Source organism: Ptychodera flava, chromosome 22, assembly GCF_041260155.1.
Source record: "Ptychodera flava strain L36383 chromosome 22, AS_Pfla_20210202, whole genome shotgun sequence".
Taxonomy (NCBI): Eukaryota; Metazoa; Hemichordata; class Enteropneusta; family Ptychoderidae; genus Ptychodera; species Ptychodera flava.
This window is the reverse complement of record NC_091949.1, coordinates 33,205,936-33,223,232: the sequence shown is the minus strand read 5'-3', so window position 1 is coordinate 33,223,232 and position 17,297 is coordinate 33,205,936. Positions and strand designations below refer to the sequence as shown.

General features: G+C 35.9%; 1 protein-coding gene across 1 annotated transcript in view; it reads right to left on the bottom strand.

Moving 5' to 3' along the window:
• Positions 1-16,898, bottom strand: part of LOC139123231 (cadherin-23-like) — a 57,715-nt gene extending 40,817 nt beyond the window's left edge. Inside the window, 18 exon segments of the mRNA XM_070689354.1 lie at positions 514-628; positions 1,094-1,221; positions 1,686-1,813; positions 2,490-2,595; positions 3,007-3,258; positions 3,960-4,211; positions 4,974-5,226; positions 7,473-7,696; positions 7,878-8,027; positions 8,510-8,689; positions 9,600-9,712; positions 10,097-10,175; positions 11,264-11,389; positions 12,205-12,330; positions 13,821-14,000; positions 14,754-14,804; positions 15,468-15,610; positions 16,653-16,898. Of these exon segments, the coding sequence (XP_070545455.1) occupies positions 514-628; positions 1,094-1,221; positions 1,686-1,813; positions 2,490-2,595; positions 3,007-3,258; positions 3,960-4,211; positions 4,974-5,226; positions 7,473-7,696; positions 7,878-8,027; positions 8,510-8,689; positions 9,600-9,712; positions 10,097-10,175; positions 11,264-11,389; positions 12,205-12,330; positions 13,821-14,000; positions 14,754-14,804; positions 15,468-15,610; positions 16,653-16,662 (2,616 nt within the window). The 5' untranslated portion in view covers positions 16,663-16,898.
• Between the last annotated feature and the right edge of the window lie 399 nt (positions 16,899-17,297).

Below are 17,297 nucleotides of genomic sequence, written 5' to 3'. Positions count from 1 at the left end.
GAGTACATAGTGTCAGAAATGACATAATCATTTCATGAATCGTTTGCATGGACACCTCCACACAGATATTCACATCAAATACTTGAGAGACAATAAATCGGAATTTAGGATTAGGCAAACAAATTTTCTTTCTAGTCATGGCTTTCTTCCAAAAATGTAGGCAACAACACAGTTTTTTTAAATTTTCATTTCTGTTTTGGTGGTTCCTGTCAGTCAGTCTGCTTTCAATCTTAGTTTTCATTTGTTGTATCAAATTCTGGTTGTTTAAATGCCGGGGAAGAGGTTGTTAGAACAAAGCGCACCATCGGCTAATGTAACACTTCACTTTCTCCATTGTCAATCACTGCTTCACAGAAACAGGAAAAAAGCATTGACACAAAGGCTTTCAGGTGCTGTGCATGCTGACCAGAAACAACCTTTTTTGCTCAGAGCATCAAGAAGCAATAAAAAAGTCATTACTTTCTTCAACTTTGACGTGAAAATATGCAAAGCAGAAAGACTTTATCACTGTACCTCAGAGACAGCAAACTGGTAAGAATCCAAACCAGGAGTTTCATAAATAAAGACAGGAGCATTATCATTGACATCTAAGACACTGACAGTTACAGTAGCAGTGGCTGATCCAGTACTGGAGACAGAAAGTACATGAAGGACGAGTCACATTTCAGATAGCTGTAAACTTTCAGTAACTTTATTTGATAACAACGGTTAATCTCAGTTGCACAGGTTCAAAATTGGACAAGAAACAGCACATGTAAATAGAGAACTGTTAAAGTGTGAACTTTCTTGGTGGAATAGGCTTGCTAACTAGGTTTTTCATTGCTCAAACAATCTTAAAATCTTGTACTAGTTCATGAATATTATTTCTCCTTATATGTGGAAGCAAGAATTCTTTAGAGACCAAAAATCAACCAATCTATTTGTTTAAAATACTGGCTGATACAAAATCAGCAAACAAAATTGTGCATTGGGAATTCTGGTGAGTATAAAAAGCTCTGATGTTTTAATTTAAGTTTCATGCAATACTGTACAATGAGCACATAGGCAATAATAATGTTCCACATGTATGATTTTCAAGAGTCAAGATACTCACGCTGGGGTCACAGGCATGCCCCCATCTTTGGCAAGAATTTCTAGCACATATACTTGAGTTGTTTCATCATAATCTAACTGACTCTGGATTTTTATCTCACCATTATCGGCATCAATCATGAAGGCATCCTAGAAACAACAAAATATTTTCAGTGTTCATCATCGTTAAATTCAGACAGATAGTTGCTTGGTAGTTAATTCTACACTTTATGTGCCATATAACAGTCACAGAGTTGAGAAAACTGTTTGTTTTTTCTTCTTCTTTGTACAGATTTTGTTGACACAAAAGTAACAGAAAGAAATAGCTGAACAACTGAGCAAAACCAAGAGTTCCAGAGGGCGCCCTCTATGGCTATCTGGAACTATTCTCAAGTGAAGTGGTACATCAATGCAGATAAGGAAGATGGGTATATGCGTTTAAAGTATATTTCATATTTGCATATTTCACTATTGTTAATACCAACTGCTGATCTTAATGAATATACTTGTGCCTACATCTGCCAAATGTTGAAGTTGATACAAGATTACCATGAAATCAATTAAACAAAAATTATTGAAAGGAGGAAATTTCATCCATATAAAGCGAGACTTACGTTGATATTACCACCAATCAGAGAGTACATCACATATCCATTGATTCCTTCATCAAGATCAGATGCACTGACATTTGCAACGACCGCTCCTATTGGTTCATCCTCAGCAACCAGCACAGTTTGTCTCACTATAACACACATTGTGAAAACAGATTAGTAATGTGTACAGTGTTAAGTTCAGTGCAATTCCAGGTAATTTGATTGTGATGTGTCAGATACTGTACTGCATACATGAAACAAAAAATTTCATTGCAAGACAATATTATAAATATGGACAGCAACAAATGTAGACAGACTTTGAGATTGAAGACTATGCATTGGGATATGCTGATAGGCTTGGAAATGGAAAGTCAGACACATGCTGATAGATTTCAAGACAGACAGAAAAAAAGAATACTACTGATGGTTTCTTTAACTTGTACACACCCAATTCCCTGTAAATAGGTCCATAATCACCATTGATATCAATGCGTTTGGACTTAACCATGGTGGTGAAAGGGGTAAAGATTGGGAGTTTGTCACATCAAGTTCCATGGGTCATTTTCTCTTTTACAAGTCATTTTTACTCTGTTCATAAGGTTCAAAATCATTGACTTCACAATAAAATTAAGAAAACTACAGTGAGAGTAATAATAGTAAATTTACACAAGGATTCTGTTTTAATGAGAATCTGCAGATAAGTGCATTGCCAAATTTGATTTCACATTGCCAAGGTAATACAATTCTAAAGATAATATATATGCACTGAGAGTTACCAGACTTAGATGAGTTAAATGATAGGATTTGTAATTTTTATCACATCACCTTGATCAAAGACAGGGTTGTTATCATTAACATCAGTGACTTTGATGTAAACCGTGGCTGTAGCTGACTTCAGTTCCATACCATGGCCACCATCAACAGCAAGTACCTTCAAATAAGTAAGATAAATTGCTTGATCAAATTATAATTTCACAGAGGAAATGATTAAATGAATTGTAATTCATTTCTGCACACCTTTTCGACTGAAAGACTATTTTAATTGAAACTACACCCATGACTTTTGAAAAAGATCGTAAAAAGTCTATTAAGACACACCACCATCTATTTTAACATATTTATAATTTTGCCACTCATCTTTTTCTTATCATGGATGTTATAGTATACAAGTATGAATGAGTAAGTTTCAAACTTCTAGCAAAGTATGTAAATATTTACATATTCAATGTCTATAAAGATTTTCTTGAAAGAAATCAACTCAAAAGCACCAGTACGATGTGAAGAGTTTATGCACATGTGCTACAAAATACTAAGAAACATGTCTTTACTGAATGTTTCTTACCTCTACGGCAAAGAGATCATTTCCTTCATCTCTGTCAAGGAAACCTGCTGTAGTGATTTCCCCACTCCGTGCATTCACCCGGAATAGGGAAGACTGCGATACAGAGTACACGATGGAATCATTTCCAAAGGCGGCAGATAGATCACCGTCGATGGCAGTAACTACAGTGACAACATCACCAGATAACATGTTTTCTGGTATTGATGCGTTGTAAGTGGACTGTGTAAACACTGGACCGTGGTCATTTTTGTCCTGGAAAGAAATGTGCAATGTGTAAACGTACACAGAATTTCAACGCTAGTTTGTATTGTGATGGAATGGTTCTACTCCAGAAAGAAAAGGCCTACACACCAAGTATGGCCAAGAGATCACATGATGGTTGAAAAACGCAAAGTCCATGTGTATAAAACGCATATGAGAATTCACGAAATTCAGTGCGCATTTATACACACACTTTGCTTGTACCGTGGTCCATGTGAATTCTGGGTGTAACCCCATTCTTAATATGTTAGTAGTACCCTCTATGGTGCAAATGATATGATTAAAGATGGCTGTTATAATACTTTCATCTAATTTCCTTGCATACACTTGGTCAACTTGTCACAGAATCAGACTAAATACAATACCCATGCCATGATGCAAGACAAGAAAATTTTGAAAAAAAACGGATGGAATCAAAATCAAAAGGCTCTTGTCTCAATACTGCTATGGTATTACATTGTGGTTCAGGTGTGAGAAAATGCTAAAAAATTTTTTCTTTCCTGCCGAAAATTGTTGAAATGTGAGTTCAAGCGACAAACATAAGAGCATTTGTATCAGATAATGTATACAGTTGGAAGACAAATCATTTAAAGAGACGTTGATAACTAAAACTTTGCAACCTTATGATTAAAATTACAAAGAAAATGAAAACCAACTTGAAATTTCCGGCAAAACACTAAAGGATCACTTACCAAGATTTCAACGGTTACAACAGCTGATGCACTGAGACCACCAATGTCTTCAGCAAGCAATGACAATGTCATCCTACCATCTGTAACTGACTCATAGTCAAGAGGTGACACCACGTACAGATATCCACTGCCTGCCGTCGTAATCACAATGAATTCACTGCCATTCTGTACTTTTTCAATGCTGCCATCTGGTAGTGATTCCATCATGTAATATGTCAGCTGATTGTATGGAGGTGAATCTTTATCAGTTGCCTGAACACAGGAATAAAAGAATCAAAACATAAAATCTATAAATGTTGTACTTTTGGGGTGAAGTTCTATTATCAATTTTTCCATACACAAAGACCCATTCTGGAAGCAAATGAAATATAAGATGAAACCATTTTCAGTGTGGTTTATACCAGGTTAGCTGTAATCCTTTCATACCAACATCACAGTGTTGATTGCTATCATTCAAATGTGACCGCTTCACGGGCCAGTAGCTCTAACTTTTGAACTGTTTTACTATCTCTGTTTTGTACATCAATTGGAAGCCCTTGTTCTACTTCCCAGAGCATGTTGAAATACCTACTATTTAGCTTGTCAACACTGTGTGTCTACAGTATACATGTAACATGCAGTTATGGTTTTTGTCAACAATAACAGACTCAGTGCAGTGTGTACATGTACAGGCTGAGTTGACAAGCTGAATACTGTGTATATCTCAACATGCTTTGGGGAGTAGAACAAGAAACCAGTAACTGTAGTTGATATTAAAATCATAAATAGTAAAAGATCATCAGATGTTACAGTTACTTGCCTTTCCCAGCGCAAACACATGTGTCATTATGAGAAAGTTTTTCATACTATGAGCTTCCTGAATTCTTTGTTTAGGAAGTATTTGAGGACAACTGGTGTAAACTTTAAAGCAGAAGTAAACCTTTTATCTATGAGACTAAGATAAAATACAATATTTCTTATTTCATAATCTCAGAATTACCAATATCCTTGAGTAAGATTATTTTAATCACCTACCCTGATTCTGAGTACTGAGTTGTCTGCTGGTAAATAAAGTGTATTTTCATCAATGCTGGTGAAATATTCCTGTCTTTGAAACTCAGGAGCATTGTCATTGACATCAATGATATTGACAATGACCCTGGCGTTGCCCTCTCTGGGCGGGTCACCTCCATCCTCTGCCTGCACTGTGAGCTGGTAGCTGAGACTCCTTTCATAGTCAACTTGTCCAGCCAGCGTAATGACACCCGTGAGTTGATCTATCTGAAATCTAAAAATGCAGAGAAAAGTTTGAGTTACATAAACCTGGTGTGTTACTTTCACTAACACTGAAGAACACATAATTCTATGCAAAATTAACAGATGAGGAGTGTGGTGCTGCAGATGAGCACGAAGAGGGATGCATAATAGATGGCGCCCTCTATAGGTGGTCACTACAAATAGACAGACAGGTTCAGATGCATTATTACCAAAAACACCCAATACTCACACAAGTAGTAGGTACATATAAAGTCAATACTTTAAAAAAGATGTAGCTTGTTATAGAGACAGTTGATTTAAAACTGTAACAGTTTTCATTCACATCAATTCCTCCACATTAAAGCCCCAATAGCTGCGAATTTTATGCATTATTTTCATGATTTTACTTTCAAACCAAAGGTGGTTTGTGTAAATGTGCTAACTGAAGGACATGTATAGAAGTATCACTGCTCACTGATTTGGACCATGCCTACATGTTTTAACAGGTTAAATAGTAAACGGGTGCTGCACTCATAAAATGGCGCCCCACAGAACGGTACAAAAAATGAGTATTTCCTGTTCATACACATGATCATTAAAAAACAAGCATTGTGCCATTTACTTGAATGAAACACATATATGGATTAATTTTTGAAAATGGCGGGACATTTAAAATGATCTTAAAACGTTTGAATTTACATGCCACTTTCGACTTATGACAGTGTTATACACTTTTTCAGTCTTTAATGGACGCTCTTTGAAAACTGAAGATATTTTGAGATCAGTTTATTACACATTTGCAGCTCTTGGGGCTTTAAAGTTTTACTTTTAATATAAAATTTCGAACAAATAATTTTTTTATTTACATACATCTTCACATGAGTTTTCTTTACTTAATATTACACAGATCATAAATTTTAGGATTTCATTTCTGTTATTAGACCTTGTGTGAAAGAAAGACATACTAAGGAACACACGTGACTGAAAGGAAATCATTTGTACATCGAATGTAAGAGAAGTATTAAAACAACACTGGTTGCTGTGTAAGGTATATAGAGTACATAGAGTTGCATGTAAATTTTAAACTTACCGCAGATTTCTATCAATGAAGGAAAAATAAGTTGTAAGTAAATGAAGTGGATTGTGTGTTTTGATTAGCAATTTTTTCAAATGTTTGAATGTTTAACTTACAAAAAAAACACTACAGGACAACAAACACTACACAACATTACCGCATGCGTGAAAATGTACAGACCCGAGATTGACATTTTCACACGTCACCAGAAAACTAACAATTACATCACTACAGAGAATACCTTTACATTATATTACTAAATACTGCAAAAAAATTATTTTTATCAGAAAGCAGTGAACAATACAAGCACACAGAATAGAAGATTGCATAACAGAACACTGTATTGCGGTACATTACATGTCACTGTAACAAACTGTGACATTACAGAACTATGATAACACAGGACACCACAAAGTGACACAACACAACAAAAATTTGACAGAACACCATAGAACACTACTTATCATACGGGACATTACATGTACTCACAGTACTACACAACACAGGACATAATCTGACACAACTAATTTGAATACAAACCTGACACTGTAATTACTAAAAATTACTATAATCAGTTCGGCTTGATCTACAAAACTTTAAAAGAATATTCTAAAACTAACTTGTACATCTAATATGCAATGAACATGTAACCTTGAGCATTTGTGCATCATTGTATTGCAACTATTACGGCAAAATCAGCGCAGGGATAGATATTCTGACTCTCAAACTGTCACAAAACATTTCGTCTGCCACCTGGGGGGGGGTGGGCTCATTTTGAAGCTCATAGAGTGAATACAGTTTCCACTTGCTTATTTAGTGAAATCAAAAATTGTGTTTTTCCCCACAGAATTAATACAGTAATTTTGGCCATTTTGAATTTCAAGTGTAGGTAAATATTGAATAATTTGTTTCTGTTGTACCAAATTTTGCATGGTTACTCCAGAGTCCTGATCTTTATTCTTGATTTCAAAAGGGAATGATTTAAATTTTTCTTGATGAAAATTTGGGGAAAAGTTTAAGTCTTTCAATTTGGAGGCGTGAACTACCTCAAACTGTTCCTTGCCTTAGAACATTATTGGAATACTGCTAAATTAATGTATACCACTTCAGGTATTTTTGAGAAGTAATGTGCTGTAATCTACAAAGGCAACAAGATTATTATATTAATTATCAGCAGATTTTCATGTGCAAAATGAACTTACTTATCAGATCCGCTTAATGAGTATGTGATCTCTCCATATTGACCAATATCATCATCTGTTGCTGTTACCATGGTAACATTGCTGCCAATTGGCAGATCCTCAAAGATGTCAACGACCACTGACTGAGGTTCAAAAACTGGCCGGTTGTCGTTTTCATTAGTCAGCAGAATGGTGATCTGTGCGCTGTCATAGTGAGTGGAATCTGCCGATTCATTGGCATAAATCTGAAATGAAAATTTGTTGAAATCAGCATCTTTTGTTTATCAAATAAATATTTTCAAATATGAATAACATGCATGCATAAAAAACTGAAGCTACTGTATATTGAACAACACTCTTATTGACAAAGAAATTTGGCAATATGGGTTTTGTACACGACTTTGCAAAGAAATTGGAATTACTTACAACTAAATCAAACTGCCGTGTTGTTTCATAGTCCAGTGGACGCTCCACCAGGAGTTTGACATCAGTCTCTCCGAGTGCAAACAATGGCTCCAGACGGAAAAAGCCAGCATGTTCTCCGTGCAAGGATAATTGAAAGCGACCAAATTCACTCTGAAATCAGCAATACAATGTCACATTTAGGTATATTGGGAATACCACTGACCAGAACAACACATACAAAACAGCCCTTCCTTACCAAAGCAATTAATACACTGATTTAAACAGTTTAATATATTTTATGGACATGCCGGGTAAGTACAAATGGCCTTGGAAAAAACCACAATAATGACATTTTTCAATCCTGCAAAGACAGAAATTAACAATGGAGTTTTTACCATGAATTTTCCTACTAATTTCTAATTTAATGTCAATGTTATATTTTTCATGGCAATGTACACATTTTTACAACATACAGCATGCTAAGTTTCAGTGTTGGTGTTTTTATAAAGTAAAAAAGCTTATAACATATAAGACTGCATCTTTATTACTTAGTCTCAACTTAGATGCTACACTTACCAATATTTTCTACGATTTGTGATAAAAGTGTTCATTCTACCCTTTGATAGGCTAACAAATGGTCACATGATGCTCACCTGATCTCCATCTTTGACATGAATATTCATTGGCAGTACAGAATCGACAAGTGAACTCTCTGAGATGGTAATACTGTAATCTGATTGGTCAAAAGTTGGCACTTCATCATTGATGTCGATAATGCCAATTGTAAATGTTGTCTCCACAAATGCTCCCCCATCAGGACCTAACTCTTTAGCCTGTCAGACAAAGATAGATGGAGACACTGTGTCTTTAGAGGGCCAGTAGCCATGGTTTTTGGTGATTTTTATCCCTTTTTGTTGTTTTATTATCAACAACAGTTTCTTGTTCTACTCCCAAAAACATGTCAGGATACATAGTATTCAGCTTTTCAACTCAGCCTGTACATGTATAGACTGCGTTGTTATTGTTGAAAAGTGAATGCTGGTCCAGACTAGAACTCAAATGTAAACAGTAAGACTGCATTCTACAAGTATGGACGCTGTGTGTTGACAATCTAAACAGAGGGTTTTTCAACACGGATCAGGGAACAGAACAGGAACTTGCAAGTGATATACAAATAAAATAGTAAAGAATTATCCAACATTACAGCTACTGGCCCTTTAACAAACTTTACGTATTGTAACTTTGCTGAGTTAAAAACCAAACCATACAACTGTAATGAAGGTCATGATAGGCAATGATATATTGACGTTACAATATTAAAATGTTTTAAAACCGAGGAAATTCACTTTGCAACAGGGCTGTATGGACGTAACAACAGGTACACTGATAGTATAATGCATTCAATGACACAGCAGTATTCATGGTTTTGTTAAGGGCAGTAACCTGGTAATTTTTACCGCAGTTCTCCAGTCATGTTACCAGGGTACCCAAAGGCAGGTCAATGCAACCCATATACATAGACATGAGAAATGATATCAAGGTCCATAAACCATGTACATATGTTCCTAAACCTTGAAAAAACATGGAATTTTTACAGGAAGAGCCATGAGCAATCATGAGACAAATTTCATATTGCATGGTAATGATTCAGTATTGTTGCATGATCATGTTATAATGTAATTACTTCTGAAAACAGATAGCATTGAAGTAAAGCTGCAGATTAAAAAAATTATCACAATATACCTTCACAGTCAAGTCCACATATCCAGGAAAATCCTCTGCTTCTCTGTCAATGTGCTGTGCAACTCTTATTTCCCCTGAAGAACTTCCCAAACTAAATAAACCTCTACTATTGCCTGCAGGACAAAAAAGTATTTAAAAAGAAATGATAGTGTTGCATCAACAATGAATTCAGTCACACTGAATTTCAATTGGTAAATATATATTACAACTGAAAGATTTCACATGTCTGTGAAGGGAAGTGTTTGAACTAAATGAAAATGAGACTGTATGACGAAGTAAGGGTTACGTAACAACTCAGAGATGTTGTACTGTAAATTGGTGATACAAAAAAATTTTTCAAAATTGCATGCAACCGATAGGAAAATGAAATCTATATCAATTCAGATGTATACTTGTACATTCATTGGGAAAGAAATAGAACAAAACTTAATAAAATTGTGTTCAATTAAATATATTGATAAAATTGCAAATAAAAGAATAAAGAAAATTTTACATACCACTAACTATTGAGTACTGTATTTCATTTGGAACCCCAGTGTCTTGATCATATGCCCCTATGATTTGCACCAACTCACCCTGCAGTAAGACACAGTAGTATTTTAGAACACAAAATAACAGAAACTACAAAATATTAATAAATAGGAATATTGACTCTCAATACACTGTATACACTCTTCAGATTATACGGTAAACGGCAAATTGGTATTTTAAACATGTTGGAAACACAAAGGATTATTCTATATCTGTACTGCAGTGTAAGTATTGCTTATCCTGCAAGGCTCGTCACTTCGCCACCTGTAAACTCAGTGAAAAGTAGTGTTGAGCATAAAAACATACATGGATTTTCATCTACTTGCCATGGTACAGGGTTCAATGTATGTTATAGCATGTTAAGTCAGCAAAATCATGTTTACAATAAATATTTTTTTTAGGGTTCTTCGCATGTTCAAATCTTTGGTCGTTAAAGGGCCAGGAGTTGTAACTTTTCATGATATTTTTACAATGTTTGTTTTTTAATGTCCACTACAATTTCTTGTTCTACTCACCAAAGCATGTTGAGATACACAGCATTCAGTGTGTCACCTCAGCCTGTACATGTGTAAACTGCATTGTGATTGTTGACAAGTGAATTGTAGTCTACACTAGAATTCAAATGTACACAATAACAGTGCATTTTAAACATAATTAGACGCTGTGTTGACATGCTAAATAGTTGGCGTTTCAAAATTTATGCTTTGGGGAGTTGATGAAGAACTTGCAGTTGACATTAAAAATAGCGAGAAAGTCATAATTGATCTTAACCAACTTGACCTGACATTGACATGTGAACTTTGAACTTGATGAGGTAAGTTTAAGGGAAAGGGAACAAGACTTCATTTCTTACAGTTACAAGAAGCATTTTCAGGATATTTTGAATGGAATAAAGTTCATCAAATTTTCAAACAAGCTTTCTTTCAGGGCGACTTAACTTTTGTAACACAATTTCAAATATTCATATTTTGATATATATGAGTACACTTTTTTCTTGTTGAATAACATCTCATATAGTTACACGCAGAAAAAACACAGCAAAAAGAATCTTGAAACAGATCACTTCTGCCCCAGTGTTAGACTAGCTTCTCTAAAGGTATTTCAAAACAAGACTTGATGACAGATCAACTTACAATTGATGCATCTTCATAAACAGAAGTTGTGTACGGTAATCCGGTAAATATTGGCGGTGTGTCTTGAACATCCTCTACCTTGATAATCAGTGATGCTTGGCTGCTTTGTTGGGGTGTACCATAGTCCTATTGCAGTCAAATCATAAAGGGAGGTGAACTTTGTGGCCTGCTAGTGTTATCACCAGAAAGCAATGTCAGTGGTTCAAGTTAGCAAGAAATCAGCTGTCTGGCTGATCAATATGTACAGTAAGTTATAGGCTGTATTACATCACAGCTTTGTCAATATCAGTGAATTTTGTGACGTCACCCCCTCCAGATTATTACCGATAATGTATCTGATTATCCAGCATTGTGGCCCCAAATGTTTTCTACATCTATACATTCCGTGGCATTGCTAAAACTATAAAATAAAGGCAATGATGTACCCACTCCCAGCCCATAATGGACTCAAGCAAGCTGTGCACTCCATGTACTCGACTTGACCTCATATATTACCGTATATTGTACAAAGTTTCATTTCGTCTATCATGGGCCCAGAGGGAGAGCATTATTGCGTAAATATGTTGAGTAACCTTAAAATTGGGAAGTAGATATGGGAAATGTTTTACAATGTATGTACGTCACCACATCAGTTCTTCAAACTGATCCATATATTGAAATTTTAGCACCCATCGGGCTAAACAAAGTTTAGACAAATTAATTTCATTCACAGACTCCACAGGGAAAGGTCCACACTGAAATTTCACAGTTGGGGTTCTCATGATGAGAGTTCTTTGCAAAATTATTTTGAAAGCAAATTTATCGATTAAATGAAATTAATATTCCATTGCACTGAAAGAGCTAACAATTTAAAAAAGTAAGCAGAGATAGGAGCTTGCCAAGGTGTGAGACCCGCACAAAATCAGTATGTTGAAAACTTTGTGAAATACACCAGAACTTACCAATGCAACCACTGTTAATTCATAAATGTTTTTGCTTTCATAATCTAAAGACTTTTTCAATGTTACAATTCCGGTTTCCACAGAAGGTGTTGTATAGACAGTGTTCACTTGAAAATACTCTGTTTCCTGTTGTCAAGATAAAAATAATAATATACAGTGTAAGGTTCTAAATGCACGTGCCTTGCACACTTATAGACTGTGAAGACAGCAATTTTTGTTAAAATATGTTCCTTGAAACTTTGGCAACTCTCCCTTAGGATCATTTTCAGCAACATAAACATCTTCTTTCACCTTTGACGAAAGGTCATCAAGGTTCACAGGTTGGACAATGCCTGCCTCTGACAGTAAAGCCCCTGTTTTGTTTGTGAAGATCAATTTCTTCCAGAGTATCAGTGTTTGAGAGTTCTCTGTTTCAGCGAGCAGTAGCAAAGTTACCGAACAGTTTTGACTGTTAAAACATCACAAAGACACCATGGTTACCATGTAAACTCTCAGTGTTTTTGTTGAAAAACCTTTGAAATGAGATTAGCAAATCGCGGTCTTTCAGTGAATCGTAAAAGCTGAAAGAGAATGTGGTTTTGTCTACAAAAAGTACAAGATGTGCACTGAATAGTAACACATCATTTGAGAATTAATGAAGTTTCTACATTCAATAGACTCAAAGTTGTGTCACAAATTTTCTTACAAGCAAATTCAAATATTCTCAGTTTTATAACATTTGTGACAATAATCGCATCCAGTCACAAATTTCAAAGAAATACTCAGACAATATTGGCAAGTGGCATGCACAAGCTCACACAAAGATATACTAACTTGCTCAATTGTTAAACCTAATTTTTATAAGCGGCCTCTCCGTGTTCTATTTAATTGAGGTAGTATGTGCCTTGAAAGTGAAAGACTAAAACTTTTGCTCAAACTTTCCTGAATGAAACTTTCCACCATTCTCTTACCAACTCAATAAATATTAGGGGTCACTGTGCAAAGTTTGGAACTAGTGAAATAATCACCCAACATTTTGCAATATTTGAAATTCAAATTGCCACCATTCCTAGTGTGTTAACTCTATGGGGGAAAAATTAAATTTTGGATTTTCGAAAAACTGAGCAGGTGAAAAGTTTTCTTTCTCCAACAGCTTTAAAATGAACCCCCACAAGTGGTAGATCAGAAAAGAATTGTAAAAGTTTGACAGTCCGACTACTGTCCCCGAAGCATTTTCTACCTTACGCCAGTTCAATAAATAATTTTACAATTAAAAAAAAATCATAAATCCACCATCAAAAACAATAGAATATCGTGTGTGCTGAAAAAGTTGTACAGAATGCCTATTCCATAACACTGAGTACAGAAGCTCTAAGTACAGTGCAGTCTGCAGTGCAGTCTGCAGTGCATCTGTGTTTTCTCTTTAACCCTTTCACAACTCTTCAATTTAAACAGAAAACAAAACAAATAAACAACAAAAAAAGTTTATACCCTTCATAAAGATTCATGCAGAGGTGACAAATCTGAAATGGCTAGCTTTCCTGACAAGCTGGTCATACTGTTAAGAACTCACAATAAATAAGTCTTTAGAGTCTAAATATTATTATACTAATCTAAATATAGTTCACTGTACTTACTTCAGATAAAGCAAAATAGAAAATTCTGTTGACACTGCTGTCTGGATCTGAGGCATTGAATTGTATGACAGTTGAACCGACTGGCATGTCCTCAGTGATAGATGTCCTGTACGGCGTGTTCTGAAACATTGGAGCATTGTCGTTGACATCCGTGATGAAAATCCGCACTTCATTTGTAACCTGGGAAAGTCAAATTGAGATGTTTTTTTCAGTTGATATGTACACACAAGCATTCTTTGATGTGTTCACCTCCATCTGCCCAGTACACTAGTCAATACTCAGAAAGTATTACGTAGGAGACATTAGTGTAAAACCAAGGTGGTTGTTAGAATTTAGAAACATGATCTTGAAACTGAACAAGAACACTAACGCATTTCACCCATTTCAACATTCAAAAGCATTGCAACTTTGGTATAACAGAGAATGATTATTCTGACAAGGTCAGCATGACCTCTAAAACAGACTGTGATACTACTCCTGCGGTTATCAACATTGAAATGTTGAATCAATACTTCATTCAAGATTACATTCCATAGTATGATACCATTAATATAGACATTCATCCATCAACTTAATACGAATACCAAATTTCTGACAATTTTGCATCAACATTGAACAGCACCAATGTATTTGACTTAAATCATCCTGTAACTTTAACCCTTTGAGTGCTGTAATTTTTCCCACCAAAATTTTAGTGCAACATTTTACCAATTTTTATGAATTTTTCTGCAATTTTTTTGATAATTTTGGACCACATGGACATGTAATTTCATTTGCTACAGTTTATTTGCAAAATTTTTACAAAATCTGAGAAAAAAATTTACTGAAGTATGTTATAAAAAGATGACAAAAATTGATTTTGGTGCTCAAAGGGTTCAATATATGTAAACACTTATTTCAGAGTTTCACACAATGCATTATCAATTTACTCACTTCATTAATACCATCTGATATTGTTACTTGTACTGTGTATCTGTCTCGTGACTGCAAATGAAAGAAAAGAACAATAGTAATTATTTTTCCAGAAATATTGGACAAAAATGTGGACACCTAGTTAAGTACTTACACCATTGGCACAAGGGGTGTCACAAGGGCACCTGAATCAGATGGTATAGTTTGCCCCGTTTGTTTTTCAAGTCGCCTACTGTGAAATGAAAACAACATTTTCCCAACACACTGACATAAGAGTTGCCCTTCCCTGCCACTGAGAGAATTAAATATCTGCACTTCTGCCATGAAACCGCTTGCGAGCAAAGTTTTTCCACGGATTCACTGTCTGCCCTTGTGACATACAAAACAAAACATGTGCAAAAATAATCATTAAAAGTTAGAGCTACCGGCTCTATGACACAAGAGTAGCAGAACATTAGGAAGAAACAAGAGTATCAAGAAAGCTTTTCAACGTATTGTTTGTTGTCGTAACTCTGTAGACATAATATATATCCTTCTTCTTCTGATTTCCACCAGGAAAAAACATGATGTATCAGTCACTTCATACTTTTGCTCTCAAACACCGATAATGGATCAGATGATTGCAAGTTGGTATTTCACCATAACAACGCAAATAATTTGTCTACATCATTATTGCATCTGACGTGTCTCCATCAACTGGATGAACCCTGTCATAGTTTTTTCCTCTCAACTTACCTCTCTGTCTACAGAATTTTTAAGAGTCACGACTCCACTGTCTGGTCCAACATTGAAGAGAAAATTTCCTGCGTCACCTTTGACACCATAGGTCACAGGTGAACCTTCTGGATCTTCCCCAACCAGTGTTCCTATTTCACTTCCTGTAAAGTCATCATATCATACAATTTCAAGATTTTGAATTTGAACCGAGCAGTCCACACAAATTTAAACCTTGATCATTTTTGTAAGTTTGTGTCTTATTGTAGAATGCGGCCATGACTTCCAACGAAACCGCTGTGACATTTTTTCAAAATTTTTGAAGATGTCAAGAACCACATCAACAATATACTGCATTGGACTCAAAAGCACAAGACCCATATTGATAATTCTGCTGCTGCCAGTTTTATGGTCATGTAACTTATCCTTGCAACATAAATCAGTCTTCTGCGTGCTTTGGCAAACCAGAGGGTTAAATTCTCACTGCAGAATCATGGTTGGTCTGTGACACAGTCGTTTGTGGTCAGATAAACAGTGGAATGCTAAAATGACAGAGATATTCCTCAGTAAATTTTCACCTGCCATTAACCTACCAAGTGTGTCACACAGTTTGATTAGAAATCCAGATTATTTTTCCTAAACCAGTGAGGCTTTCATTGTGCATCTAACCAAAAGTGACCGTGGTCTGTGATTAACTCTGAACACAGTCCCTCCACAAAATGGTAAAAAACGTTTCCATGCTCTCTCATAACTACATGATAAAAGGCCAGTACTTGTAACTATTGATTTTCTTCACCAATTTTGTTTTGTATTTCAAATGCAAGTTCTTGCCCTACTTCCCAGTGGCAGTGTGTTGAAACTCCCACTACGTGAAGAATGTAATGTTATTGTTTACATTTGAATTCTAGTCCGGACCAGAATTTACTGGTTAACAATGCAGCTTTAACCACAGTCTCTATATAGAGAGACTGTGAGCTTAGACACGTACTTGCTGAGTTGCTGAGTTGACAAACTGAATGCTGTATATCCACAGGCTTTCGGAAGTACAGCACGAAACTGATTGTGAAACATCAAGTTACTGACTGGCCTCAGTGTGGGGTTTACAAGTTACCCATCACCGAAATGTGTGAAGACAGATGCTACAATCGGAATCCCTATTGTGGAGGGACCATAGAGGCAGAGCTACATATACCATGGAGGTACTACCTCTATGCATATACGGATCTCCAGCACAACCATAGACCACGGTCCCTCCAGACCCTTGAGAAGATGGTCTATGGTACACACAATCTGTAGACTGTAGACGATCGAGATCCCCGAGTACATATCGCAGCAAACGACGACGCACGATGACGCTGCATCCTCGATAAATCATGCGCGACTATATCATCCTGAACCAAATTACGGTTCCGCTGTTCAAACTGAAAAATGGTAGCACAAACTGGAGGGGAAAAGCCACTGTGTGAAAAGACGTCATCCTCATCAAGTTCGACACTGTGAACTTGTTCAGTCATAATGGCCGCCAAACTTGAAAGCGAGGCAAGCTATATTTTACGTCATGCAACAAGGTCAGGGAAATTAAATAAGTAGGTCAACATCCTCGAGGCACTACGACATCGTTCTCAGTAAGTTTTGTTTTACTTTGATCGTATGTATGCTGTGCAAACTCAGAAAAACGACTATGTCAAATTTTACGGACAGAAAAAATATATTGCGTGCAGTTGCGTGTCAACATCCATCCTGACTACCCCTCCCAAGATCTAAATGGTCCATCCCTAACAGTTGTACCACAACAAACTCACAAAGCAATAGCAAACAAACATTTAAACGTACCTATTTCTTTATTTTCAG